At 39.0% G+C, this 23,325-nt stretch overlaps 6 protein-coding genes and 1 long non-coding RNA gene across 9 annotated transcripts; 4 read left to right on the top strand and 3 right to left on the bottom strand.

Moving 5' to 3' along the window:
- The first annotated feature begins 947 nt into the window (after positions 1–947).
- LOC140800062 (factor of DNA methylation 5-like) lies at positions 948–5,735 on the top strand. Of its 3 annotated transcripts, none has more exons than XM_073154722.1 (7): positions 948–1,041; positions 1,378–2,275; positions 2,865–3,046; positions 4,209–4,298; positions 4,414–4,701; positions 4,838–5,050; positions 5,294–5,735. In XM_073154722.1, exons 2-7 carry the CDS (start codon positions 1,384–1,386, stop codon positions 5,519–5,521), a joined length of 1,893 nt encoding a protein of 630 aa, XP_073010823.1. In that variant the 5' UTR covers positions 948–1,041; positions 1,378–1,383; the 3' UTR covers positions 5,522–5,735. The 3 variants fall into 3 exon arrangements, with proteins under 3 accessions (XP_073010823.1, XP_073010806.1, XP_073010814.1); XM_073154705.1 differs by having other exon boundaries at positions 1,370–2,275; XM_073154713.1 differs by having other exon boundaries at positions 948–1,250; positions 1,370–2,275.
- A 76-nt stretch (positions 5,736–5,811) lies between these two features.
- On the top strand, positions 5,812–7,196 carry LOC140800080 (peroxidase 31-like). Its single transcript, XM_073154734.1, has one exon. The coding sequence runs from the start codon at positions 6,051–6,053 to the stop codon at positions 7,050–7,052; it is 1,002 nt and encodes a 333-aa protein (XP_073010835.1). The 5' UTR covers positions 5,812–6,050; the 3' UTR covers positions 7,053–7,196.
- A 252-nt stretch (positions 7,197–7,448) lies between these two features.
- LOC140797908 (uncharacterized) lies at positions 7,449–8,162 on the bottom strand. The gene has a single exon (XM_073151644.1). The coding sequence runs from the start codon at positions 8,160–8,162 to the stop codon at positions 7,449–7,451; it is 714 nt and encodes a 237-aa protein (XP_073007745.1).
- A 489-nt stretch (positions 8,163–8,651) lies between these two features.
- On the bottom strand, positions 8,652–10,891 carry LOC140800091 (uncharacterized). The gene is made up of 3 exons (XR_012111142.1): positions 10,493–10,891; positions 9,639–9,854; positions 8,652–9,412 (listed from the first exon to the last, which is right to left on the bottom strand). It is a non-coding gene; the product is annotated as an uncharacterized lncRNA (long non-coding RNA).
- Positions 10,892–13,298: 2,407 nt separating this feature from the next.
- Positions 13,299–15,234, top strand: LOC140780378 (U-box domain-containing protein 41-like). Its single transcript, XM_073125888.1, has one exon. The coding sequence runs from the start codon at positions 13,490–13,492 to the stop codon at positions 15,065–15,067; it is 1,578 nt and encodes a 525-aa protein (XP_072981989.1). The 5' UTR covers positions 13,299–13,489; the 3' UTR covers positions 15,068–15,234.
- Positions 15,235–17,430: 2,196 nt separating this feature from the next.
- LOC140780336 (zinc finger AN1 domain-containing stress-associated protein 12) lies at positions 17,431–18,358 on the top strand. The gene is made up of 2 exons (XM_073125796.1): positions 17,431–17,732; positions 17,818–18,358. The coding sequence occupies exons 1-2, from the start codon at positions 17,625–17,627 to the stop codon at positions 18,247–18,249; spliced, it is 540 nt and encodes a 179-aa protein (XP_072981897.1). The 5' UTR covers positions 17,431–17,624; the 3' UTR covers positions 18,250–18,358.
- Positions 18,359–18,423: 65 nt separating this feature from the next.
- On the bottom strand, positions 18,424–22,035 carry LOC140780337 (ferredoxin-thioredoxin reductase catalytic chain, chloroplastic). Its single transcript, XM_073125797.1, has 6 exons — positions 21,709–22,035; positions 21,424–21,536; positions 19,595–19,644; positions 19,427–19,498; positions 19,066–19,126; positions 18,424–18,707 (listed from the first exon to the last, which is right to left on the bottom strand). Exons 1-6 carry the CDS (start codon positions 21,809–21,811, stop codon positions 18,663–18,665), a joined length of 444 nt encoding a protein of 147 aa, XP_072981898.1. The 5' UTR covers positions 21,812–22,035; the 3' UTR covers positions 18,424–18,662.
- Between the last annotated feature and the right edge of the window lie 1,290 nt (positions 22,036–23,325).

Here is a 23,325-nt window from a genome sequence, read left to right as displayed (position 1 = left end):
TGACCAAAATCCCCAGATTCCTTTGGTGTTCGCAGGTGAGGTCTGCCACCCTCAGGTTTTCTTCCATTAGCCTAGGTGCCAGGACCCTTGGCAGTCTGGACCACGGGACCTCATGCAGCCATGGATCGAAAGCGGCGCGAGTGCCTTTGCCGTTCCCTATCATCACTCGGCATCCCATTCTTAGCTGAGAAGCTGTTTTGGTGAGAGCTCGCCACATCCAGGATGGTTGGTGGGTCTTCGTCATCTCCCACGGGTGCAGTCTCCCGTATTTGGCCTGCATTATGTTAATCCATGGCGCCTGCTCCCTGTTTAGCATTTTGAACACCAGCTTACCCAGGTGGGCAGTTCTGGCTTCTCTAAGTCGCCGGACACCGAGACCACCCTGGCGCTTGGCCTGCGTCACCGCGCCCAGGTTCATCAGGTGGAGGCCGTGGCCATCCTGGTTTAGGATGAGGAAGCTTGAGAACGAGAAGCAAAAGGTATGGAGATTTGATGTTGATATACTTATAGTTTTCAGATACATACACTTTGTCAGATTTAGAATGTTCCAGAGTTTTTATATTTCTCATTCAAATTCCAATTCACCATCACAACCTCGTTTACACCAATTTTATACCAGTATTTACTAAAACTGCATTAGAAATGGCTTAGATTAATGCGGATTATGATTAGTATTGTGGAAGGACAGGAGTGATGCTATTTTCATCTGGAAATCTGAGATGTTCTTCCATTAAAACACTCTTACAAAAAGTATATTGATTTCTATACTGTTCCATAATTCCTGGAAGCTACAATGACCGTAGGAAATTCCAACAATCGCCTCTTCAGAAGATCGACTCTTGCCACGGCGGGAGCTGCCGTATTGGAAGCACGTGCTCGGCATGCGCCAAATGTTACACTATTGAGCACAAACTCTGTATAACTTCTCTATCTCTCCCATTTCCCGCATTCGGCAACTGTGTGTGTGTGTGTGCGTGTGTGTAGAGAGAGAGAGAGGTGGGGAGAACTAGGGCTTGGATCGGGTGCACCGTCGTCGGTGAGGTAACCGCCGGCGCCTACTCATGTCCCCTTCTTCTCCTCCCGCGAATCCTCGTATCTCCATTCTCCTATCTGAGCCTTTTAACTCGCTTGCAATTTGCATTTTGGCACTACTTGTTTAAGATTTTGTCAATTATTCTCTGCATTGTTATCAACATGAGATCTTTTCTAGATGACCGTTGTACAATATTGAAAATGCTTGGTTGCTGATGGTAAATGACTTTTTTTTTATCAACTTTTGCGTCCCTTTTCTTTTCCTAGAGCACAAGATGTGTATGTTGTAACTTTTTTCTGGTTAAAGCACTAATTTTACCCCCATTTTTGGCTCTAGTTCTGCAGTGCTAGATGGATCGCAGTTCAGAGGAAGAATCTGAGATAAATGACTCAGATGTTGAGGAGTACGAGGCCAAATATTACTCACGTTTGAAGGCAGGAGAGCTTAAAGTTAAAAACACAGAGAAAACATACAGATGCCCTTTTTGTGCGGGGAAAAGGAAGCAGGACTATAACCATAAGGATTTGCTCCAACATGCATCTGGAATCGGTGCATCAAACCGGAAGGGGAAAGTAAAGGCGACCCATAGGGCACTTGAAAGATATTTGAGAAATGACGTTGCCGGCACTTCGAGTTCATCAATGCAGCTGATGGTTGTGGAGAAGCGTCCTTCTAAAAGAAGAGATGAGAAGTTTGTGTGGCCTTGGATGGGCATCTTAGTAAACGTTCCAACTGAGTATAGGAATGGACGTTACGTAGGAGAAAGTGGAAACAGGATGAAGGAACAACTATCACGTTTCCATCCATTAAAAGTGCATGCTTTGTGGAATTATAAAGGTCACACTGGCACTGCTATTGTTGATTTCAGCAAAGATTGGACTGGTTTCAAAGATGCAATGGCTTTTGAGAATCATTTTGAATCAGAACGGTATGGTAAAAGGGACTGGAACGAAAGGAGACACCGAGGGGTTGAAATTTATGGATGGGTGGCACGAGCAGATGATTACAATTCTCCTGGCCCTGTAGGAGAGCATTTGCGAAAGAATGGAGATCTGAAAACTGTTGGTGATCTCACAAATGAAGAATCACGCAAGACTGACAAACTCGTAGCAAATTTGGCTAGTGAGATTGAGGAAAAGAACAAACATTTACAAGAACTTGAATGTAAATACAATGAAACTACTCTCTCCCTTGATAAAATGATGGAGCAGAGGGACCAGTTACTACAAGCTTATAATGAAGGTTTGTTTTAAGCTTTAAATCTGATTCCGAATATTTGAAAAAAAAATATGTTTTTTTGTCGTATTTGTCCAGATTCATATATCTAGAACACTGCCTTTTATTTTATACTTGTATCTGTCCAATTACCTTAGTTCATAACTCCAATCAACTTCTGATTCAAGTGGATAGCTAAGGCTGCAATGTTATCTATGGTGGATATGTTTGATAAACCTGCAGTCTTTCTTTTGTGCATTACATATTAAATCATCAATGGGAACAGAAATTTAGTGGAACTGGTTTGACAGAAAATAAGGCCAGTTTATCTAATGCTATTCTGTCTATAAGCACTATGGATTTCATATCTAGACCTAGACTCTCAGGGTTTCTTTGTTCATCCTTTTGTGCATTCCTTGTTGCACTAGAATAAACAAATTAGCTATTTCTTTACCAGGATAGGGAGATTAGAATATTGTTTGACCAGCAGTTTACTTATCCACTGACACATGGTAGTTACTAAATTATGTTTTCTTGAAGTCCGATATCTAGTTACACAGTACCTCTTAGTTATTGGTTGTATTTAATTACTCTTTGTTATGTTTTACCTATACAGAGATCCGAAAGATGCAGAAACTTGCTCGTGATCATTCACGTAGGATATTTGAGGAGAATGAAAATTTGCGATTGGAACTGGATGCTAAACGAAAAGAACTTGATTTTAGACGTAGACAGCTTGATAGATTGGCTGCACAAAATGATTATGACAAAAGAAAGCTGGAAGATGAGAAGCAAAAGGTATTGATAGTTGAACCCAACTTATGTATTTCTCCCCTTCCAGTATATGCTTTCCTTTCAAGATTCTACAAGTGTTGAGCTTTTATTTTCGTTCCACTGTAAAGTCCCAAAGTTCTTATTGAAGTAAGAAATCCCTAGTCATTCTGTTGAAGGCTGTCTGGTCAAAATGATGAAGTGTGTAACCCACTTGCTGAATGATCTTAAAGGAATGATGACGGAGTTGTGGATTGGTCTAGTTGTAGCTCTGCACATAATGATTCAGAAAGGAGTTTTACTTAATGTTTCAATCCGGAAAAGATGATTGGTTAGAACTACAGACTTACAGTTCTTAATGATTGGCAGCTAAGTTTCTTAATAAAGTCTCTGGATTGGTGTTGTTGCGGTAAGTAATAACTTTTAGCATATTATTACATGGCTATTGACTCACATCAGGCTCTTGGTGGTTTGAAACTTCACAGCATGATGTTTGTGGCTTATTTGTCGTCAAGTGTGCTAATTGTGTAGCAATGAGTAACTGCTATTAAATATTTAGTTGAATGGTGATGCACAACACAAGATAAATATTTTTTACCTGTGGTAATTTCTCCCCTTCAACAACTTAGTGTTGCTATAAGAAACCCGTTTTGTTGGAATAAGTTTTTTTATCGTTCAACTATATCTTAAAGATTGTGGAGAACTGTAGATTTAGTGGGAGAAAATATCCAGAAACATTTTTTATATTTTTGGCCCTAGAGGCAGTTCGAAGAGCTGCTGGATACGGTGTAAAGTTAGCAAATTACCTTGTGTATGCATGCTATCCAAATTTGAAGGAATTTATGTGTGCTTTGGATGCTACTACTGTCAATGAAGCAGTGAAATTTAGTTTGCATTTCATTATGAAGATTGAGATAGTGAAGTTTGGACATCTGAGATTAGTAGTAGTGTTGCTCTTCTGTGTAAACTGTAAAAGGGTTTATTCTCAAAAATGTTTAATATACTAAATACAGCTTTCCTCAGAAAAAATCATAAGCACTGTGAAGTAGCTGCAACTTTTCTTTTTTGCTGAGTGTACTTTCTTTGTTGTTATTTAAGGTAAACACGTATTTTTTGAACTTTTGTTCGAGAGTAAAGAAGATAACTACGAAATAATTCATGTGAATTTTCTTTTGTTTTTGTCATTCAGAATGCAATGAAAGACAGCTCACTTCACTTGGCAACTATAGAGCAGCAGAAGGCTGATGAAAGTGTCTTGAGGCTTGTGGAGGAGCAAAAGGTTTGCTACTGTCAGCTTGATGTGTTCTTTAAGAAATGTGTACAATAACGTAATGACTTCTATATTCTTCCATTATATTGCCGAAAGCTTTTGTCTTACTAGAGGGAAATTGCAGAGGGAGAAAGAGGCTGCTCTGAAGAAGATACTTCAATTAGAAAAACAGTTGGATGCAAGACAGAAACTGGAGTTGGAAATACAGCAGCTAAAAGGGAAGCTGCAGGTGATGAAGCATATGGGAGGAGAAGAAGATTCATCTGTACAGAAAAAAATGGATGAGATGAGCGAACAACTTAATGAAAAAATTGAAGAAATGGAAGGCATGGAAGAACTGAACCAGGCTCTAATTATCAAAGAACGCAAGAGCAATGATGAGCTGCAAGAAGCTCGCAAAGAGCTGATAAGTGTATGAGATTTTAACACATCAACTAACATCTATCAACTACTTTATATATTTTGACATGTATATGACAACTCCAGTATTCTACACCTATCTTTTAAGTTCAATAATTCTTCTGTGATGTTGCTTTCTGTTGATGCAGGGCTTGACAGAGATGCTGAGTGGCCGATCATTGATTGGGATCAAGAGAATGGGTGAGCTGGATGAGAAGCCATTTCGCAATGCATGCAAGCAAAGATACTCAAAAGAGGATGCTGATGTTAAAGCTGTGATGTTTTGCTCCAAATGGCAAGATGAGCTCAGGAATCCAGAATGGCACCCATTTAAAGTTATCATAGCTGATGAAAAGGAGAAGGTAATCCACCGTGCCTCGTGTAGCTGCGTAACACCATTTTTATTATCCATTTCATGACGATTGGTATAGTCCAGAACTGGAAATGTGGAATTTGATATGTCAAATTGTTACTTTTGATCTAAAATCATGTGATCACATGTATTGTCTTCCCCTCAAGGGTGAAGTTCTTTGCGCTTTGTTTTACTCTTGACCACTTTCAGAATAGATGCTATTATCATCTTCAAGATATTTCTTCTTGTGCAGGAAGTTATAAAAGAGGATGATGAGAAATTACAAGCCTTAAAGGAGGAGTTGGGCGATGAGGTGCACGTAGCAGTGACAATGGCTTTGCTGGAGATGAATGAGTATAATCCCAGCGGGAGATACGTTGTATCAGAACTCTGGAACTACAAAGAAGGACGAAAAGCGACATTAAAAGAGGTGGTTCAGTACATATTAAAGCAATGGAAAACTCATAAACGCAAGCGATGAGAGAAGTAAATCATGCAAATTGCCAGTAACATTTTCTTCATTCTCTAGGTGGAGGAACGAAAAAGAAAAACAAAAAGAAAAAAGTCGTACCCTCTTTTAGATTTTGTACTATTCTCCATCTCTAGATTTCAGTTTCTATGTGGATATTAAAGTTTAGTTCATCTTATGTAATGTTTATCTACGTTTTTCCCTTTTAAAAATTTTCATTTCCTTATTTAAATGGTCCACTAAATCCAAACCGTCCTGTTTATATAAGCTGCATGCTCCTGCTCTCCCGCCCTTCCATTCCACCGCGCTTCACTGTCACCTAATTATATCAAAGAAACACGTATCCTCCTCTCTAAATCTTCTCCCCTCCTCTCCTTCCTCTCTCCCTACTCCCCTCAATTCAAACCACCTCTTTTATTCCTACATTGATTGATCCCTTCTCCTCTCTCTTTCTCTCTCCTGAGGAGGAGGAGAAGAAGAAGAAGGAGAAGATAACAAACGAAGTAAGCAATACCAAGATCTCCTTTTAAGACTAGTAGAGATGGAGAGCCTTCTCCATTGTATTCTGGTGCTCGTCCTGCTGATAGCATCCTCTTTGCTCTCTTCGCCTCCCTTGGTGGCCGCGAAGCTCTCCACCTCCTACTACGCCCGCTCGTGCCCGCGCGCCGAGCAGATCGTGTCCGACGTGGTCACCACGAAGCAGATAGCCAGCCCCACCACCGGCGCCGGAGCACTCCGCCTCTTCTTCCACGACTGCTTCTCCGGCGGGTGCGACGCCTCCGTCCTCATCTCCTCCAACCACTTCAACCGCGCCGAGCGCGATGCCGACATTAACCTCTCCCTCCCCGGTGACGGCTTCGACGTCGTCGTCCGCGCCAAGTCCGCGCTCGAGCTCGCTTGCCCCGGCGTCGTATCTTGCTCCGATGTCCTCACCCTCGCCACCCGCGACCTCATCTCCATGGTCGGCGGCCCCTTCTACCCCGTCCGCCTCGGCCGCAAGGACTCCTTCACCTCCCGCGCCTCCTCCGCCCTACACAACCTCCCCACGGCCAACATGTCCGTGTCTCAAATCATCAACATCTTTACCTCCAAACGCTTCTCCATCCGAGAAATGGTCGCCCTCACCGGCGCCCACACCGTCGGCTTCTCCCACTGCAAAGAGTTCGCCTCCGGTATCTACAAACGCCACAACAGATTCGACCGAAGCCTCAACCCGCAGTACGCTCATGCTTTGCAAAAGGCGTGCAAAAATTACCTCCGCGACCCGACGATCGCCACGTTCAACGATGTCATGACGCCGGGGAAGTTCGACAACTTCTACTACAAGAACTTGTTGCACGGGGTTGGGCTGCTCGCGACCGACCGCGCGCTCGTGGCGGATCCCCGGACGAGGCGTTTCGTCAAACACTACGCCAGCAACCAGACCGCGTTCTTCGAAGACTTCGCGCGCGCGATGCAGAAGCTGAGCGTGTACGGCGTAAAAACCGGGAGGAAAGGGGAGGTCAGGAGGAGGTGCGATGCGTTTAATAATTTGTCTACTTGATGGACATTGACTGCTTATAATTATCAATGTTCTTGTTGTTCTTCGTTGCTATTGTTTTGAGACGAACAGAGAGATATAAGAATCAATTATGATATATATCGATTACTTATGCTTTTGCTGCAAATTTGGCAAAGCACTCCAGAACTCAGAAAGACTAGAAAGTGTATATACATGATTTAGATGTTTATAATCTACTTGAAAAATAAAAATTACTTATCTCTTACAAACACTTGTACTATAGCAACAGATTGAATATGTCATGCATGCAGTTAGGCAGCAGAGCACTCTGATATCCTCCTAGTTCTTGCTAAAGTACATCATGGGCTAAGATAATAAGTAATTACACTGCATTCTGAGATGGATTTCAGATATTAGACATCTCTGTCAACACCCTAACTACAGATCCAAACTTATGGAGTCTAGATTTTGTGACGCCGACGAAGGTTTAATTTCGACATATTGATCGCTTCCCGAGCAGTTTGATTGCATTGCGCCGAACTTGCAGACGCTCTGCTGGTGCGATGTTAGCGTAGTTGGCTTGACCGGTAAGAATCCACCTGGATAAGAGTTCTGCTTATAGGCTTCAAAACTTCCATGAGATTCCTCAAAGGGCATGAACGCAGGAAAGCAGCGACGAGGATCATAAAACCATGAGACAGAGTTCTTGTATGCAGAGCTGTGGCTTTTGATAAGAGGTTGGAAGTATAAGAAATCCATGCCTGTCTTCCTTGCCTGAAGCTCCAATCGCTTCTTCTTCATCTTTTCCTTCTTGTGGGCATTCTGATGCCCCCCAAATGCCTGGGAGTTGGTAAACTCCTTGAGACAGAACTGGCATCTGTATTTCTTGACTCCCAGGCCAGCAAATGAGCTTCTCTCCTTGTCCGCCTTCTCTGTTTGGCATAGCACAGGAGCCTCTCTTGCTGTTGCTTGTTCTCCAATGGGACTTCTTGCAGATCTTTTCTTTGCATCTAAACTACCTTTCATGCAGGGATTTATCTCAAAGCCAAACAACCGGAGCTTCGTCTCCTTCACGGCAAGGGGACCATCTTCTGAATCTCTGTCACGTATGCAGTTTGAGTATGCAGTTCCTGGTTCTGCTACAAACTCCATTCCTCCAAAGTGGAAATTCTTTTTTTGTTTTGTTTTTGTTTTTGTTTTCGTTTTTGTTTTTTTTTTGAGAAGAAGTCAGTAGACAATGTGGGAAAATTTATCGATGTCTCTCCTGACATAATAGATGGATCCAGCAGTCATTTATACCACATTGATATGCTACAGAGCAAGATTAATTTAATATCCCTTAAAAAGAAACCACAGCACTTCATAATCAATTAGAAGCAGAAGATTAGGGTCAGATACAAGCATCGTCAGCGGGGCTGACAGGATCTGCTAGCTACTGACTTTAATATTTTACAAGATGATATGTTTTCAATTTTCAATTACAAAGTAGTCGAAAGAGATTTAAAAGTAACCAAAAGAAACATGAGATCAGTACAACTTGGTATTGAAAATCATTCCTGCAACTAAAAGATGCGGTAACACTTTACAAATACATTACTTAACTTACTAAAGATAACAATACCTACATTCTATTAGCACAACTTGAGATTGAAAACGGTTATTTACAGCTAAAAGATACGTGATACTGGATAGCTGCAGTCTAAAAAGTCAGAAGGGGAAATGCATCTGCTCAGAACTTAATCATGGAAGTTAGGCAGGTTATTTTTACTTTACTGGCATCAGGACCTAAAAGCTTTGGACCAACAGATGAAAAGCAGGGTAGTCAATCCCTTTTTAACCTTTTGAGAGGAATATAAAACTTGTATATCAAAGTTAGCTCTTAATATTTGTTCTTAACACATGCATCCTACCACAGATATATTGCAAATTTAGTAGAACTTCATGGAGTGAATCAGGATGTAGAGTACAGGAAACAACTAATAAAGGAAACAAGAGTAAGTGGATGACGACATAGCAGGTGAATGGTAGACTTCAGATCAGAGAATATCTTATATTTACTAAAAGTATGGGATGATGGAAGGGTTAAGTCATCAATCTCATTTCATTGTATAAACAAGCACTGGAGTTCCAAAATTCGTGATGGCCCATATGCTTTATACTTTTGTTGGATCCCACTATCATCTTTACGAGGGGACAATAAAAAATTCTTGTTTTGTTTTCTATTTTCTTATGCTGAATCTCTCGTCTTTATATTTGGGCACTCAGACAGAGGTGGATATCACCTACTTGTAGCTCTCACTGCAATCAAGTCCCACCAAACCTTGTGTTATTCTAATCTATTCTGCTCTCTTGCATCACTAACACCAAATCAATTCTCCTTTTTAAGATTTCCCTCCACTTATCTGCAAAGGCATCAAGAATTCACATTAATTTATATGCATCATTGCGGCAACTCTAGTGGATGATTAATAATTAATTTGAAAGAGTGTTACATACTTACATGAGGATCAGCGACCAAATCAACAATCAAGAAACCATCTTAAACATTCACCATACAAATCTAGGGTAGAAAGTAATGCTTTCCTAAACAAAACAGTAACTTGTAAGAGGGGCATTAAGCATAAGAACCTCTTCTCCTCCAGTTGCCTGTCATCGCGGCACATCTCTGACTGAGTTTCCATAAGTGCTATAACAAGATTTCAGATCAAACTTCAAAATCATTAGAGATTCTCTGATTGAGATAAAGAAATGCCTTCCCCTTCTGCTGCTGTCAGTATCTAACCAAATGACCAATGCTCTTTGTATTCCTAGATACCTATAGCCAGAAGGCTATTTGAGTTATATCTGTTGTAACAGAGAAAGAGAATGGGGTGTAAAATCATCTTGCTGAAGAACATCAAAATGAGGATCAAAGTTATCAAACAATTTCACCTGTGTTGCATGCATTGCTGTACAGCTGGGACATGAGCTGAAAGTTTAGGTTCAGATTAACTAATTATCATTTTAGCAAAGTCATCAAACAGCCTACGAGGATCGCTGGCGTTTAGCCTTGCGATGTTTTGTACATCACCAGAGCTAGGCAAGCACCATGCATACTTTATTGCATGGACTTACAAAGTAATTGTTCATGATTATTTACTTCAGAACAAACCTTCAATTGTTGAGTACTACTTATATGTTGCACTTTACAGGGATGTAAACAGCTGTGCACCTTATCTAATTTCTCTACATTCATATTTGTAATAGATATCTCAATAGACATTAACTTGAAATATATATAAACTTAGAGTTCTCTATGTTGATCCAAATTGCCAAATCCTGAAACACAAAATCTTATTGAGACCAAAATCCTATACTTAAAACCATTTCACAGAATGAGAAATAACTATGAGTGACACTTTAAATTTTGATAGCATGTTTCGGGGAACCCTTTGAATGATCTATAACCAAGACAAAACAAATAAAGAGAAGAAAAGCGCCACCTCTTTTGGTTTACTCCATTGGAAATGCGGCAACTTTGCGTCGATCTCGTCGAAATCGACATCCCCATCAGCCCCCACCCCAACTTAATATCTCACCTCCCTCAAACCGCTCCTCACCAGAGTCGCCTTCGCCATGGATTCCGCATCAAGAGCGCAAAAATCAAGAGGCCAGCAATTTGAGCACATTAAAACTCCAACAAGAGAGTAGCAATGACCGACTTGATTCCAAGAAAGTAAATGAACGGTGTTACGCGACGACATTGGCGTGATCACTGCGATATCAAGAATGGACTCCAGAGAAGAGCGCGATCGAGCCATCGGCGATACTTTTGGAGAAAGCGGGCGAAGGCGAGGGAGAGAGAGAGATACTAAATATGGTTTGGTTCGGGCTTGAGAATTGAGATGGACCAGAATTACGTTCTACCTCATGACGGACTAAAAAATAATTCTTATATCTTAGAGGGGGGAGTAAAATAAAAACAAAAAGGGCAAGCCCACTAGGCCACTACCGCATGATGGGCTTCTATTGGGCCACTATTAATTTGGTCAATTAAATAACTTTGATTTATAAAAGAAAGCTCACTACCGGGCTTGAATTGGGCCAGTATTAGTTCGGTCACTTAAAGATATCATTAGTAATTTATTACCTAATTATGGGAGGCCAAAAATCTTATCGGACCTAAAAAATACACCCCACTAATACAGAGTTATTTACCAAAATGAGTCTGCATAAAATATTATTTACAAAAATGAGTCAGCAATTTTAACTTAGCTGGTCATAAGACAATAGTAAAATAATATAACTATTTAGTAGTTTATATAGAAGATAAATTATTAAATAATTTTAGTAAGATAGAATTTTTTTCTTTAATAAAATATTAAATTATTTTAATTTTTTATGAATATTTAATTCACTGAATAGTTCAACGATTTCATTAATAATTTATGGCGAGAAAATTAAGCTGATCAAAACTAGCTCCATTGATAATAAATTTGATGAGCAGACTAAAAAGGTAATAAAAAAAATTATGTGGAGACTCATATTTGTTAAAAAAAATAACTCATTAATATGTACAAATTAATTCTACTATCCTTCTATTGAAGCTCATAATTAGTCTTTCTGTTCCAGGCTCTATATTTAGGTCACATCGCCTTATGAATTCTAAACTTAGAGCATGAGTTTTTATGGTGGAATTAACAAAAGAAACCAAGCATTAGAGACTCCGGTGGTGCTAAAGTGGAGCAAAATCCCAATCAGTGACGATTTAATAATGAATGAAAGAGACTATGTCTAGAGATGAATGTGATACTGTGGTCAGTATAATAATAATAATTATTATTATTTTCTCATACAAAAAGATGCTATCTTTTTTTTCTTCTTAGTGGCTGCCTAGTTTTCCTAACCTTTTTCTTTTCGTTTTGGGACCGCAATCCAAAGCAAAAGGAGAAGGCACTCGTAAATGACAGCTTAGTTTCAATGGAAGAGCTTTCACACGGCTCAATTAAATTCCCTCTTTTCTCCCACCTCATAATTAATTCATTAATTAATTACGCTTCTTTTTAGCTGCTTTTTGTTTGTGGTGCTATGAGTAAACTAAAAGTGCATTAAAAAAAGAGTTCATAATAATAATAATAGATTAATTGGTGCCTTGGGACAATAAAAAGAGCTGGCGAGTAGTGCAGGAAATTCCTGCAGCTAGGGCTGCAGGTGATCCAAATAATTTTAGGTAAAAAGTATGTCAGATGTAAAGCAAATAGGAATCTCAGCATTGTTTGGATCAAAATAATGGAATAATTGAGTAGGATAAAAAGGAGAACAGGACAAGTAGCTCGTGGCGTTACTTTCGTAACAAGGAAGCCCCCTTAATATTTTAATAGATCATTAATAAACTCAGAAGTTTATTTAATAAATTAGATTTTAAAAATTAGTCTCTTTTTTTAATATGTAGATTGGACAAAATTTCTTCTACAATGCATTGGATGGAGTAAATGAAGTCGAATGCATAATCTCCATACCAATTTATGATCGCTAAACAACTTAACTTCTTTTTTTTTTAATTTTTAACTTTGGATTTCAAGAACCAAGATCTTATTTTCTACCGTATTCAATTGCATCTATTAGGATACTATTGTTCTTCTCATCCCCTTTTGGAGGCTTTGACCAAAGTAATCATCATAAACATTAATGTGGTTGACAAAGTCAATTATTTAATAGTTCTATAGTTCAAGATAGCTGGTATATCTCTTGTAGTCACAAGCTACACAGAATCAGTTATTCTACTGTTAAGAAGAAGAAAGAATAATTGGGACCTAAAGAATTTGGGCTCAAGTGTAGCATTGGCTTGAATAAAATTTGCATGTACTTTTTTTTTTTTTAAATGTGGGTTTTAGGCTATTATAATCTGCATATATAATATAGATGGTTCTGTTGTTCAATTTATTTATTTAATATTATAAAACGTACAGTGTTATCTATCAGAAAGAAATTATTTTAAACTTTACATTGAGGTTATTCATTCCTTCTTGTAAGCTTTGTTCAGTTGTAATTTATATATTTATCCATGATTTAGATAAAATCATTATATTTTATATTTAGTTGTAATATTCATATATATATATATATATGTCCATGATTTAGGATAGGGAGACTTCTTTCTTATTTTAGCTCTAAGTTAAAATAATAATAAAAATGTTCGATATTCATAATATTATGGGAACATAAAGCATGATATAAGTTATGAAAAGATTTAATAGTGTTTCACTGCAAACTATAAATAAGAGATTTCTAATTTATAAATAAGAATTTCTTAATGTTCTTTCCCTCTCGTTAGAGAGCTTTTTCTCGAAAAAATAACTAATAAGCGACACCAGTTGCAACGTAGAAAGATAAGAATCCTTCGAGGTTAAGCTTCCATTCTTCTCTTGCCTTCCTCCTTTTCCATCTCTCTTTCCTCGCATCAAGACAGCAGCGAACACTAAGATCGGGAACAACGACAAATGGGAACGGGGAGGCCACGCTGGAAGCTCTCGTTCCACCGCTCTCCCTCCACCCCAACTTCGCCGTCGTCTTCCTTCCCCGCCGGGAAGGAGCCGGAGCCGGAGCCTCCCATGGAGTTCCTCTGCCCCATCTCCCACTCTCTCATGGCGGACCCCGTCATCATCCCTTCCGGCCAAACCTTCGAGCGCAGATGCATCCAAGCTTGCGTCGACCTCTCCTTCTTCCCTTCCTCCCTCTCCCTCTCTGCTTCTGCTTCTGATTCTTCCCCTCTTCTCCTCATCCCCAACGTCGCCCTCAGGGTTACCATCATCAACTGGTGCAGAAGCTCCGGCCATTATCCCCCTTCTCCTCCCTCGTCCGACGCCGCGCGCGACCTCGTCCGACGCTTCATACCCTCCGAATCAGGACCCAATTGCCGCTTCTCGCCACCGTCTTCCTCCACCTCCTACTCCTCCTACCGCTCCTCGGAGATCGGGCCCGCGGCGGTGGAGGAAGCCCCAAATCAAGAAACCCCAAGGACCCAAGAAATCTCTGAGGCATCTAGTGATGCCTCTGCTCCTACTCCTGCTCCTCCTCCTCCTTGTGATAGCATGGAAGAAGAGATCTTGACCAAATTAGTTGATCCCGAGGCGCAGGAATCGGCTATTGCTTCGCTCCGGCAAGCCACGAGGGAGAGTAGTGAGCGGAGGCTATCCTTATGCTCGCCGCGACTACTCGCGGCGCTTCGGCAAACGCTTCTCTCTCGCTCTCCAAGCATCCAAGTCCACGCCGCCGCGGCAATGGCGAATCTTTCTTTGGAGACTCCGAACAAAACCCGCATCGTCCAGTCTGGTGGCGTTCCGCCGCTCGTCGAATCGCTCAAGTCCGCCGATCCGGAAGCGCGCGACCATGCCGCCGGAGCCATCTTTAGCCTCGCCTTAGACGAAGACAACCGCGCCGCCATCGGGGTACTAGGTGCGATCTCTCCACTACTCCACCTCTTCTGCAGCCAAGCCGAAGCCCACCGAGCTCGTCGCGACGCCGGGAAGGCGCTATACCACCTCTCCCTGGCCGCGACGAACCGGACCAAGATCGCAAGGACGGCTGGGGCGGTGAAGGCTTTGCTCTCGGCGGCGGCAGAGAAGGGGGAGATAGGGAGGCTGGCGATGATGGTCGTGGGGAACTTGGCGGGGAGCCAAGAAGCGAAAGCGGCTTTGATGGATTCCGGAGCGGTGGCGACGGCGGTGGGGATGGTGGCGGATGGGGCGGGGGATGAGGAGTTCTGCATCGCTGCATTGTACGGGATGAGTAGGGGGAGTTTGAGGTTTCGAGGATTGGCGAAGGCGGCGGGGGCAGAGAAGGTGTTGATGGAAGTGGTGGAGAGAGGCGGCGGTGGGATGGGAAGGGAGATGGCAAGGAGGATGCTGAGGGCGATGAAGGGCGAGGAAGAAGAGGTGGCGGCGAAGGTGGCGGCGTTGGGGATGGAGGAAGAGGAAGAGGAAGAGGAGGGGAGTGTCGTATCGGAGGGGTTGGTATCGTTTCGTAGTCGGTATCAGGATTTCGGATGCATTTCGCGTAGTAACACTACCGAGTTCTGATTTTTTTTTGGGTGTTTTGGTAGTTTGTTTTGTTTTAGTGGATAAGTTTCTGGGGATTGTGATTTGTACATGGAAGTGGAATTTTATTGTGTTCAAGTTTGTATCATTTTTGCAAGAAAGAAAATATGATAAAAAAAGAAGAAAGAGATTAGATATATTTTTATTATTATTCATGAGTTCGAAAACTATATATGAGCTGGACAAAAGATTAACTATCCTTAGATACAGATACACTTTAGATCTCGCCGAGTTTTTAGCTGTCTAGTCTATATTTTAAGTCATATGCGTCGTCGAATAATTGTTTTCAATCAAACGCCGCTGAAAATTAAATATTTGATAGGATTTTAAGACTTTAGGTAACAAAATTAGTGATAGGATTTAATTGGTCTGCCTGGAGTAAAGTTTTGTCTGCTCATGGTTTTGCACCACTAATTTTGTGTAATTGAGAAAAGATAGTGGTCATAAGAAGTTCCAAAGCAATGTTCGTTTCATTGAAATGTAAGATTAGCATGAGTAATTTGTAGGTTAATGGCATGTGGTTGACAATTGACATGCTAAGCATGTCATCCTCTTCTAATTCAAATACCAGATATTCAAGTAAAAATAAGAAGAAATTATATTTTACCATGCGGATAGGTCTAATACTAAACATTTTATGGATTTATTTATATCACTTTATCTTCTCATGATTATATTTAATTTAAATTTTAATTAATATTTTTTTAGATGTATTAAAAAATTTAGAATTAATTATAGTTGCACTCGCTAAACTATATTTGGTTTTCACAATGATTTCCTCAATTTTTCTAGGTTATAATGTTCTCCATAAACTTTGAGTCTAAGTGAAAAGATAAATAATGGTGATAAAATACACCTAATAACTATTATACTTTTAATTAATATATCATAATTTAATTAGTTTTTTAAATAAAAAATAAATTAAATAGTAAATTATATAATTACCCTCACTCTCTCCTCTCTTCGTTCTCCACTTGTCTTTTACTTTCGTAGTCATTATGCAGTGACAACAGCGTGTGAGTAGGAAGGCGACAATAATGAGCTTGCCACTGGCTCCCGTCCCACATGGCACGGCTCCATGTTGCTCATTCCTCAACGATCTTGTTGCGGTGGAGACCTGCTGGCGCTCTCGCCGATAAGCAAGGGCAAAGGCAAGCCGTGGCAATAGTATTCTCACATAGGGAGAGAATAGAAAGGAGGGAAGAATAAAGATGGGTATAAATTCATCTATTAATGTTGGATTAAAATAAAATTAAGTTTTTTTCCCAACAAAGGCATATAGATCATTTTGTGGTCAATGTAGTATGATATGACTGTTACATAAGTTGGCTCGCCCAATTATTTTATAATTTAGAACATAATTAATCCAAAAGTTTATTCAATCAACTATAATTTTATCTCTAATAATTATTTTATATTTTCACATGTTATCAAATATAATAAAAATGATAACAATTTTGGCGAATATAATCGTAAAAGGGTAAAGTAATTCAAATAAAATTATTGGAGCATTTCTTTCGTACCATAAAGTTAATTCTTTATCAATCAGTTTAATAAAGATCTAACGGTTAAGATCTTTAAGAGTATAATATGAATGAAAGATATTAACGATTCAGTAGGTAAATTTGTTTAGATATATAATTTTGCATATTATTTTTTGATAATTATATTATCTTAATATTTTATTAAGTAAAAGACATATATCATTAACTGAGAGTAATGTATATATATCAAAATAAGGGTATTGATGTCTTTTATAATTAACTTAATGAAAATTTAATTATATTTTATCTTTTTGATTATTTTTTATTATTTACATATATCTCCTATTAGTTTAAGATTGATTTAAATTAAATTTTAATAGATAGAGATAGAGAATTATATTTAAATTGAAGTTTTTCTCCAAATAATCAAATTAATATCTCTTATAATTAATGCATAATTATATTTAAGAGAGAAATCTTAACGGAAGAAGAAAAAAATGTGTAAAATTAATTATTTATCAAGTAGTTTGATGAAGATCTAATGGTTAAGATCTTCAAGAGTATAATAAGAAAATTGAGAAATTAGGCACACGTAATTAAATCTTCTTAACTAATAAACTCTTTTTATTCCGTAATGTGATTTTAAAACTGATACTGGGTATAAAAACTGGCTATTATAGTCATTGGATTAAGATTATAATTTTTAAAGGTGCATCCAAGTATTTACCAAATTATTGAGGGTGAAACTATTAATTTAAACCTAACTATAAGAAAATAAAATATAATTTCTCTTTAAAAAAACGTTTGACCAAGTCAACCCTTTCTCGTCATATCATACGAGATCTTACACTAGACTCGTCCAGAATTATCGCCGACCACGGTTTCGAATCCCTCCTCCGTTCCGACTCATCCAAACTCTTTCTTGGGAAGAAAGACACGGCTCCTAGCGGTAGAACCGTAGAAGCAAATCTATAAATGCCAACACCAAGATCGACTTCTCCTCACAAAACCAAATCAGAGCAGAAAAGAGAAGAAAACAAGAGGAAGAAGAAGACATGGGAAGAGGAGGAACGGAAGCCTTCCCTAATCTCGGATTACACTGCGACCGCGAAGATTGCAATCAACTCGATTTCCTCCCCTTCACCTGCGACGGATGTCAAAAGGTAGGTAATTGTGACCCATAAATAGCGATTAAGATCAAGATCAAATCTTTGGCGGCGTCCATTGTAACGCAATCTCCTCCTGCAGGTGTTTTGCTTGGAACATCGAACATACAAATCGCACGACTGCTCGAAATCGGATCACAACAATAGGACCGTCGTGGTGTGCGAGATTTGCTCGATGTCCATAGAGAAGAAGGCAGAGGAAGGCGAGAAGACCATCTTGGAACAACACGAGAGATCCGGGGATTGCGACCCATCCAAGAAGAAGAAGCCGACGTGTCCGGTGAGGCGCTGCAAAGAGTTGCTCACCTTCTCCAATTGCAGCACCTGCAAGATTTGCCGCCAAAAGGTTTGCTTGAAGCACCGCTTCCCTACGGATCACGTCTGCAAGCCTGTGGCGGCGGCGAGCGTTTCCAAGATTCCGGTTAAGTTACCGGCGAGAAGTACCGGAATCGACTGCAGAGAGAAGAAGAAGGGCAACGCGCGCCAGCGCTCTCCACCGATCGAAGCCTGCTGATGAACTTAATAGATGCAATGGATTCGTTTCCTTTTTCTATTGATTCTATTTGTTTTAGAACATGATGGATGATTCAATGGTGAAAGCAATGAATCACAGATTGGCCAAATTATCTTTGGAAATAAGACATTGAGAATTAGACTAACATCTAGTAGAACAAAAAGAACACACGAGTTGTGATAAACAAAAGATTCACTTGTAAAATACCGTGTGATCCCAGTACAAGAGTAAACACTACATTGAGAATTTTACGCTGGTTGCTTTGTTTGCTCATGAAACACGACAGCAAAAGCCAGCAGCTCTAGAGACTTGCTCTGTATGGGGGGTAGATCCACATTAATAAGCTAGATAGAGGTTGCTAAATACAACACAGTGATGTAGCAAAGTTAGAATCTCGATGTTGCTAAGCAATTTTAGATTTTTGATGTGGCTTCTTTGATCTCGTCCAAGGTGATAGTCTGCAAGACGAGAAACCATATTCTTTATTGATATCATACTTGAGACTACAATTAAAATTATCGCAGAGAAACAAAAATCTAAGCTAAATGTGGAACAGGAATACAAATGATTATATACATATAGAGATTAAAAAAAAAGCAAGCAAGGTTCACATATCATTACTGTTTAGTTATATTATATCAGTAGTAAATGAATCTTAGTAGTCACAGTTTTTTCAGCAATATGGTAAGCATGCAAATTCTCAAACATAAATTGCAAACAAAGTTACATTCCAGTATAACTAGCAAGAAAATGAATTCTGTAGCAGATCCTTAGTAAAGTAATCAATGAAAAGTAGTAATATTGTCAAGCACATGCCTGTTCTTTCCCAGCAAAATCATTATCATCGGTGAGAAAAAGCATGCAGTGGCACTCCTTCCTGCAAAAGTGAGCATCTATCAGAACTATTGCATTATATCATGAGCGAGTCAGTCATGTATATCATACAAAATCTCTTACTAAAACATCAATATGATTTTTCATCCTAAATCTTTAGAACCATGTTTTCATCCTCAGCTGTTCAAAAAAAAAACTTTTCTGTTTTAAAAGTAAAGTGAAGCCAAATGTACCCTTTATCTGCAGTTATAACTTATACCTTCTGCTATACTTCAGAGATGGGGTTATGTAATGTATATTCGTCTAACTAATGAAGATTTGACTACAGTTCTGAAAAACAAACCTTTCCCGCATGGGCACGCATGGGCAGTTCCAAAATCCTTGCCCTACCTCAGCAGCTTTGTCATCATAATGCCTGATATATAGGCCATTAAGAATAGATATATGGGGAAGTAAGTATAAAACTTGTATGCAGAAAAAAGGACTATCAGAAATGTGTCAGATCCATTACCTACAAGGACACAATGGTGCTCCAAGTGAATCCTTGTGATCAGCAAGCCCCTGATTAAATGCTCAAAATCTTAGATTAACAATTGACCAATATCCCATAAAGGCAAGGTAAGGAAGAAATTATTATCTAGCAGAATTTAGACATCTTGTTACATAGATGGATAATTTCACTAGGAAAAATAGAGCATGTAAACTGCATAAACCATTGAATTCAATATTAAAATATATGGATAATTTTCAGAGTGCTCAGGTAGCTGCAGGAGATTGATCTGCAACTAGTCATGAGCAGAATGCAGTTTTTTTTCATCATCGTCACCATATCCAGTTACAAGATATGAGGTGAAAGTAAAGCATTTGGATTGCCAACAAAGACCGTTGGACTGAATATACTCAAAAACTGACAATGCTACAGAAGCTTCATTCTATCACACTTTGCCAAGTTGCAACACTCAATGCTTGCAGAATGTAATTGTAAAGAGCTGTCCACGACTCAGATCTGTATGGTTATAATATGTTCCTAGAGAAGTTCATGAGTACACTAATGGGAAAGAGGTCAACTCTTGTGCAAGTTTACATTTGAGATTTTAAATTGATCAGCATATGGTAAATAAATAGCTGCAACAAGTTAGAAGTAACACAAAGCAGTCGACTCTGTAAATAGTGGAGCGGGACAAGCAAGAGCATCGAAACACTCATGTGAGCAAAGCATCTTCTGATATACTGCATTTAAGCTACACCATACATATATTTTAGAATACAATTGGTTAATGTAGGTCTACGTCGCTACTAAACATACTTGGAAATAGAAAGAATCCATTATATATCACAAAAGAAGTTGCTCTTTAAATTAAACGTTACCCAACAGCATAAAATGCACAATTATTTCTAGAACAACAAAATCAGCTGTAAGAGCATTCACAACTCTTTATTTATTTTTCTAGCACAATCATATCGCAAAACTTCATCAAGAATTGCGTATGAAGAAAAAGGCCCTACATGTCTTTGTCGGCTGAACATCCTTAAGGATGCCAATAAAACCACAATACTTTAGCTTCAGTGTAGTGTTTTGATTTTAACTTCAGAAAGAGCATTGGTTTTTCCAATTAGCATGAATCAGACTCAGAGGTAAACCAGTCAAAATGAGTAATTCTGTCATACTGAGAGAATGAGAGCGTATACTCCAAAAAAGTTTTTCGAATATGCAATTAGATCAATGTTACAGAAAGATGTCCCCATCTTAAATCTTGAATTATGAACCATTAACCAACGAGCTACTATGCATCAACGAATTGGGGGGAGGCGTGATGAGGCCAATGAATCCCCTATCCTTACAAAAAGCAGCAATATTATTGTTTATATGTAACTAGAGAACTTACATTATATTGTTATCATCAACTTCTCCATTCATTCTTTAGCATCCCAACTTTAGAATCATGTTAATCGAGAAATTGCTAAAATCAATCACTAAGGCTAAATTCAGCTTTACCACAACATTCAGTCTCATCGAATTGTTTGACAAAATTTTAACAATTGCATCTGGAGTTAGACTGCAAAAGGAAAAGTTTGATCGAACTGTTGTTAGATGCACCATTCCAAATGGGCCATCAATCCTCTCTGCCATAATAAGAAATGGCCAGGTGAATGCCAGTGTATAGCTTGCTCATACAAAGTTATTGATCAATTTAAGAAAATGTTAAGGTACAAACTTTTCCTCCAGAAATAGGTAATGCCACTTTCACTAAAAAAAATCATGGCACAATATTATTCAGAATGTCAGAATATAACTGAACTCTATGTATGCACAACTTGTGAGTATAACATCATATATACCTTGATAACAACGGAGGTGACCCCTTTATCTACACAAAAATAAGTTCCAGATTTGCGCGCATACTGCTCCGAGAACTTCCTCATGATCTCTACCGACTTATCCGATGGCTCCGCTGCAAAATATCCCAAAAGCACAACGAAAAATAACGACTCGAGGCACTATTTGGGGGCGATCCTGAACTAAATCACAATTTCTACCCTAGAAATTACGAGAACATCGCTAAATCCAACGGATACCAACCCAAATTCCCTACTAAGATGGACAAATAGGGATAGAATCGAAACCTGATGCTCTGATTGGAAGGCGAATGGAACGCGAGGGCGCCGGCGCGGAGGCGAGCGAAAAGCTCGGCAGGGCGGCTCCAAGGAAGGCGTTTTGGGTCGTCATATCGAGTTCTTGGCTTCTCTCTCGTCGGCGTATGGATTGTTCCTTTTTATTGATTCCTTTATGCTTTTTTTTATCTCGTAGTTCGATCGAAGATTTTTTAACCTCTGGTACGCGCCACTCATTTGGAGGGGACGAAGAGATAACCGGATGCGAGGAGATCTGTGGCTCTGAGTCGACATGGGAAGTAATAATTAGCGTAAGCGAACACCACCTCACACCTGCCTTAGATACATGTCTTTGTCGGATTACATATCATATATCTATCCATTTAGATATATCTTCGTCAGGATTTGGATTTTTCATCCCGACAAGTGATGCTAAAGCTTAGATTCAATTTGATCGATTTGGTTTTACTCGGTGTCTGGGTCACAAGTTAATATATAGTTCGCATTTAGTTCTAGATTAGTTAATTGAGCTATTTGACTTCAGATTATAAGTATCAGTTTTACGATTCGGATAGGAGATTAGCCAATCTCTTTCGGCTGTATGAGTCGGGTTGACCAAAACTTAAACACGAGTAAAAAAATTTTATGTATGTTTTAATAAGAAGAGAGTGTGATGAATTTATTGCACTCCTCACTTGTAATACAAAAAATAATTCCAAGCTATGTACTTTGACTATATTTGAATATATTTTAAAGAGATTGTAATATTTGGATGCTATTTGCACACAAAAAAAAGAGTTAATTCAGATGGTTAATGTAGTGAACTGGATGTAGTTGTGCACGTTTAGAGCAATCGATTAACCATTAGCGGGGTAACTATTTTCCTACTTCTAGTCCGGATAATTAAAGAAGTTAATTTTATCTCCAAAACTTAATAATTAGTATACAATGTCTTTGTTAGTTAGCTGCGCACTAGTAGTTTGACTTCATAGTATATATTTTTTATGAGAAACTAAGTTGCCGTACTTAGATTAATCCATTTGCAAAACCATAAAAAGGAAAAAAAAAAGACATTTAATAATATCAAAATAAATTATATAAAAAAAAATCTTTAAAAGGAATGGAGAGAAGAATTTAGTAAAAGATTGGTATTCTGGTATGAAATATCTCTTGGTCTTCACCTTTCATTGGGAGCTGTGGTTTCACATAGGATGGTAGGAAGTTGAATGCGTTGGAAACGAAAGAGTCAGCGTAGATAGTTCAGAGTCAATAGGGGACTCCATCAATGCAAGTCACAGTTATCATTACAGTGGTAGGTTTCACTTTGCATGTATTCTCGTGTTCAGAAACCTGGCCATATAATATATATTTGAACAGATTTATAAAAGTTTAGACGATCAAATTCCCAATCTTTAATCACTAGCACTCAAACAAAATCCAAACATCAGAGCCCACAAAAATAGCATGACTCGATAATTGGTTCAAAACAAAACCACAAAAAGGCATGAACAATGGAGAAAGATTAAAATGGGAAGAAAGAAGACTGCAAATAGATACAAACCATCCAAAATAGAAAGCAGATGCTCTAATAGCAAAAAAAAAAGTCGGACCAAGATGCTTGATTCCCCA

The sequence above is a fragment of the Typha latifolia genome, chromosome 1 (assembly GCF_019914945.1).
Source record: "Typha latifolia isolate L0001 chromosome 1, TyphaL0001v2, whole genome shotgun sequence".
Lineage (NCBI taxonomy): Eukaryota > Viridiplantae > Streptophyta > Magnoliopsida > Poales > Typhaceae > Typha > Typha latifolia.
Note: the sequence above shows the minus strand (reverse complement) of the source record. Positions and strands in the feature narration are given on the sequence as shown.

What these genes read in the sequence shown, in the direction of transcription:
- LOC140800080 (XM_073154734.1), top strand. Translation starts at nt 6,051, where the DNA reads ATGGAGAGCCTTCTCCATTGTATTCTGGTGCTCGTCCTGCTGATAGCA.
- LOC140797908 (XM_073151644.1), bottom strand. Translation starts at nt 8,162, where the DNA reads ATGGAGTTTGTAGCAGAACCAGGAACTGCATACTCAAACTGCATACGT.
- LOC140780337 (XM_073125797.1), bottom strand. Translation starts at nt 21,811, where the DNA reads ATGACGACCCAAAACGCCTTCCTTGGAGCCGCCCTGCCGAGCTTTTCG. An exon ending in CCTTCCAATCAGAGCATCAG is followed by an intron (nt 21,537 to 21,708) that starts GTTTCGATTCTA and finishes GATATTTTGCAG; the next exon opens with CGGAGCCATCGGATAAGTCG. An exon ending in TCACCTCCGTTGTTATCAAG is followed by an intron (nt 19,645 to 21,423) that starts GTATATATGATG and finishes GCATTTAATCAG; the next exon opens with GGGCTTGCTGATCACAAGGA.
- LOC140780336 (XM_073125796.1), top strand. Translation starts at nt 17,625, where the DNA reads ATGGGAAGAGGAGGAACGGAAGCCTTCCCTAATCTCGGATTACACTGC. An exon ending in CCTGCGACGGATGTCAAAAG is followed by an intron (nt 17,733 to 17,817) that starts GTAGGTAATTGT and finishes CTCCTCCTGCAG; the next exon opens with GTGTTTTGCTTGGAACATCG.
- LOC140800062 (XM_073154722.1), top strand. Translation starts at nt 1,384, where the DNA reads ATGGATCGCAGTTCAGAGGAAGAATCTGAGATAAATGACTCAGATGTT. An exon ending in TGGAAGATGAGAAGCAAAAG is followed by an intron (nt 3,047 to 4,208) that starts GTATTGATAGTT and finishes TTTGTCATTCAG; the next exon opens with AATGCAATGAAAGACAGCTC. An exon ending in TAGCTGATGAAAAGGAGAAG is followed by an intron (nt 5,051 to 5,293) that starts GTAATCCACCGT and finishes CTTCTTGTGCAG; the next exon opens with GAAGTTATAAAAGAGGATGA.
- LOC140780378 (XM_073125888.1), top strand. Translation starts at nt 13,490, where the DNA reads ATGGGAACGGGGAGGCCACGCTGGAAGCTCTCGTTCCACCGCTCTCCC.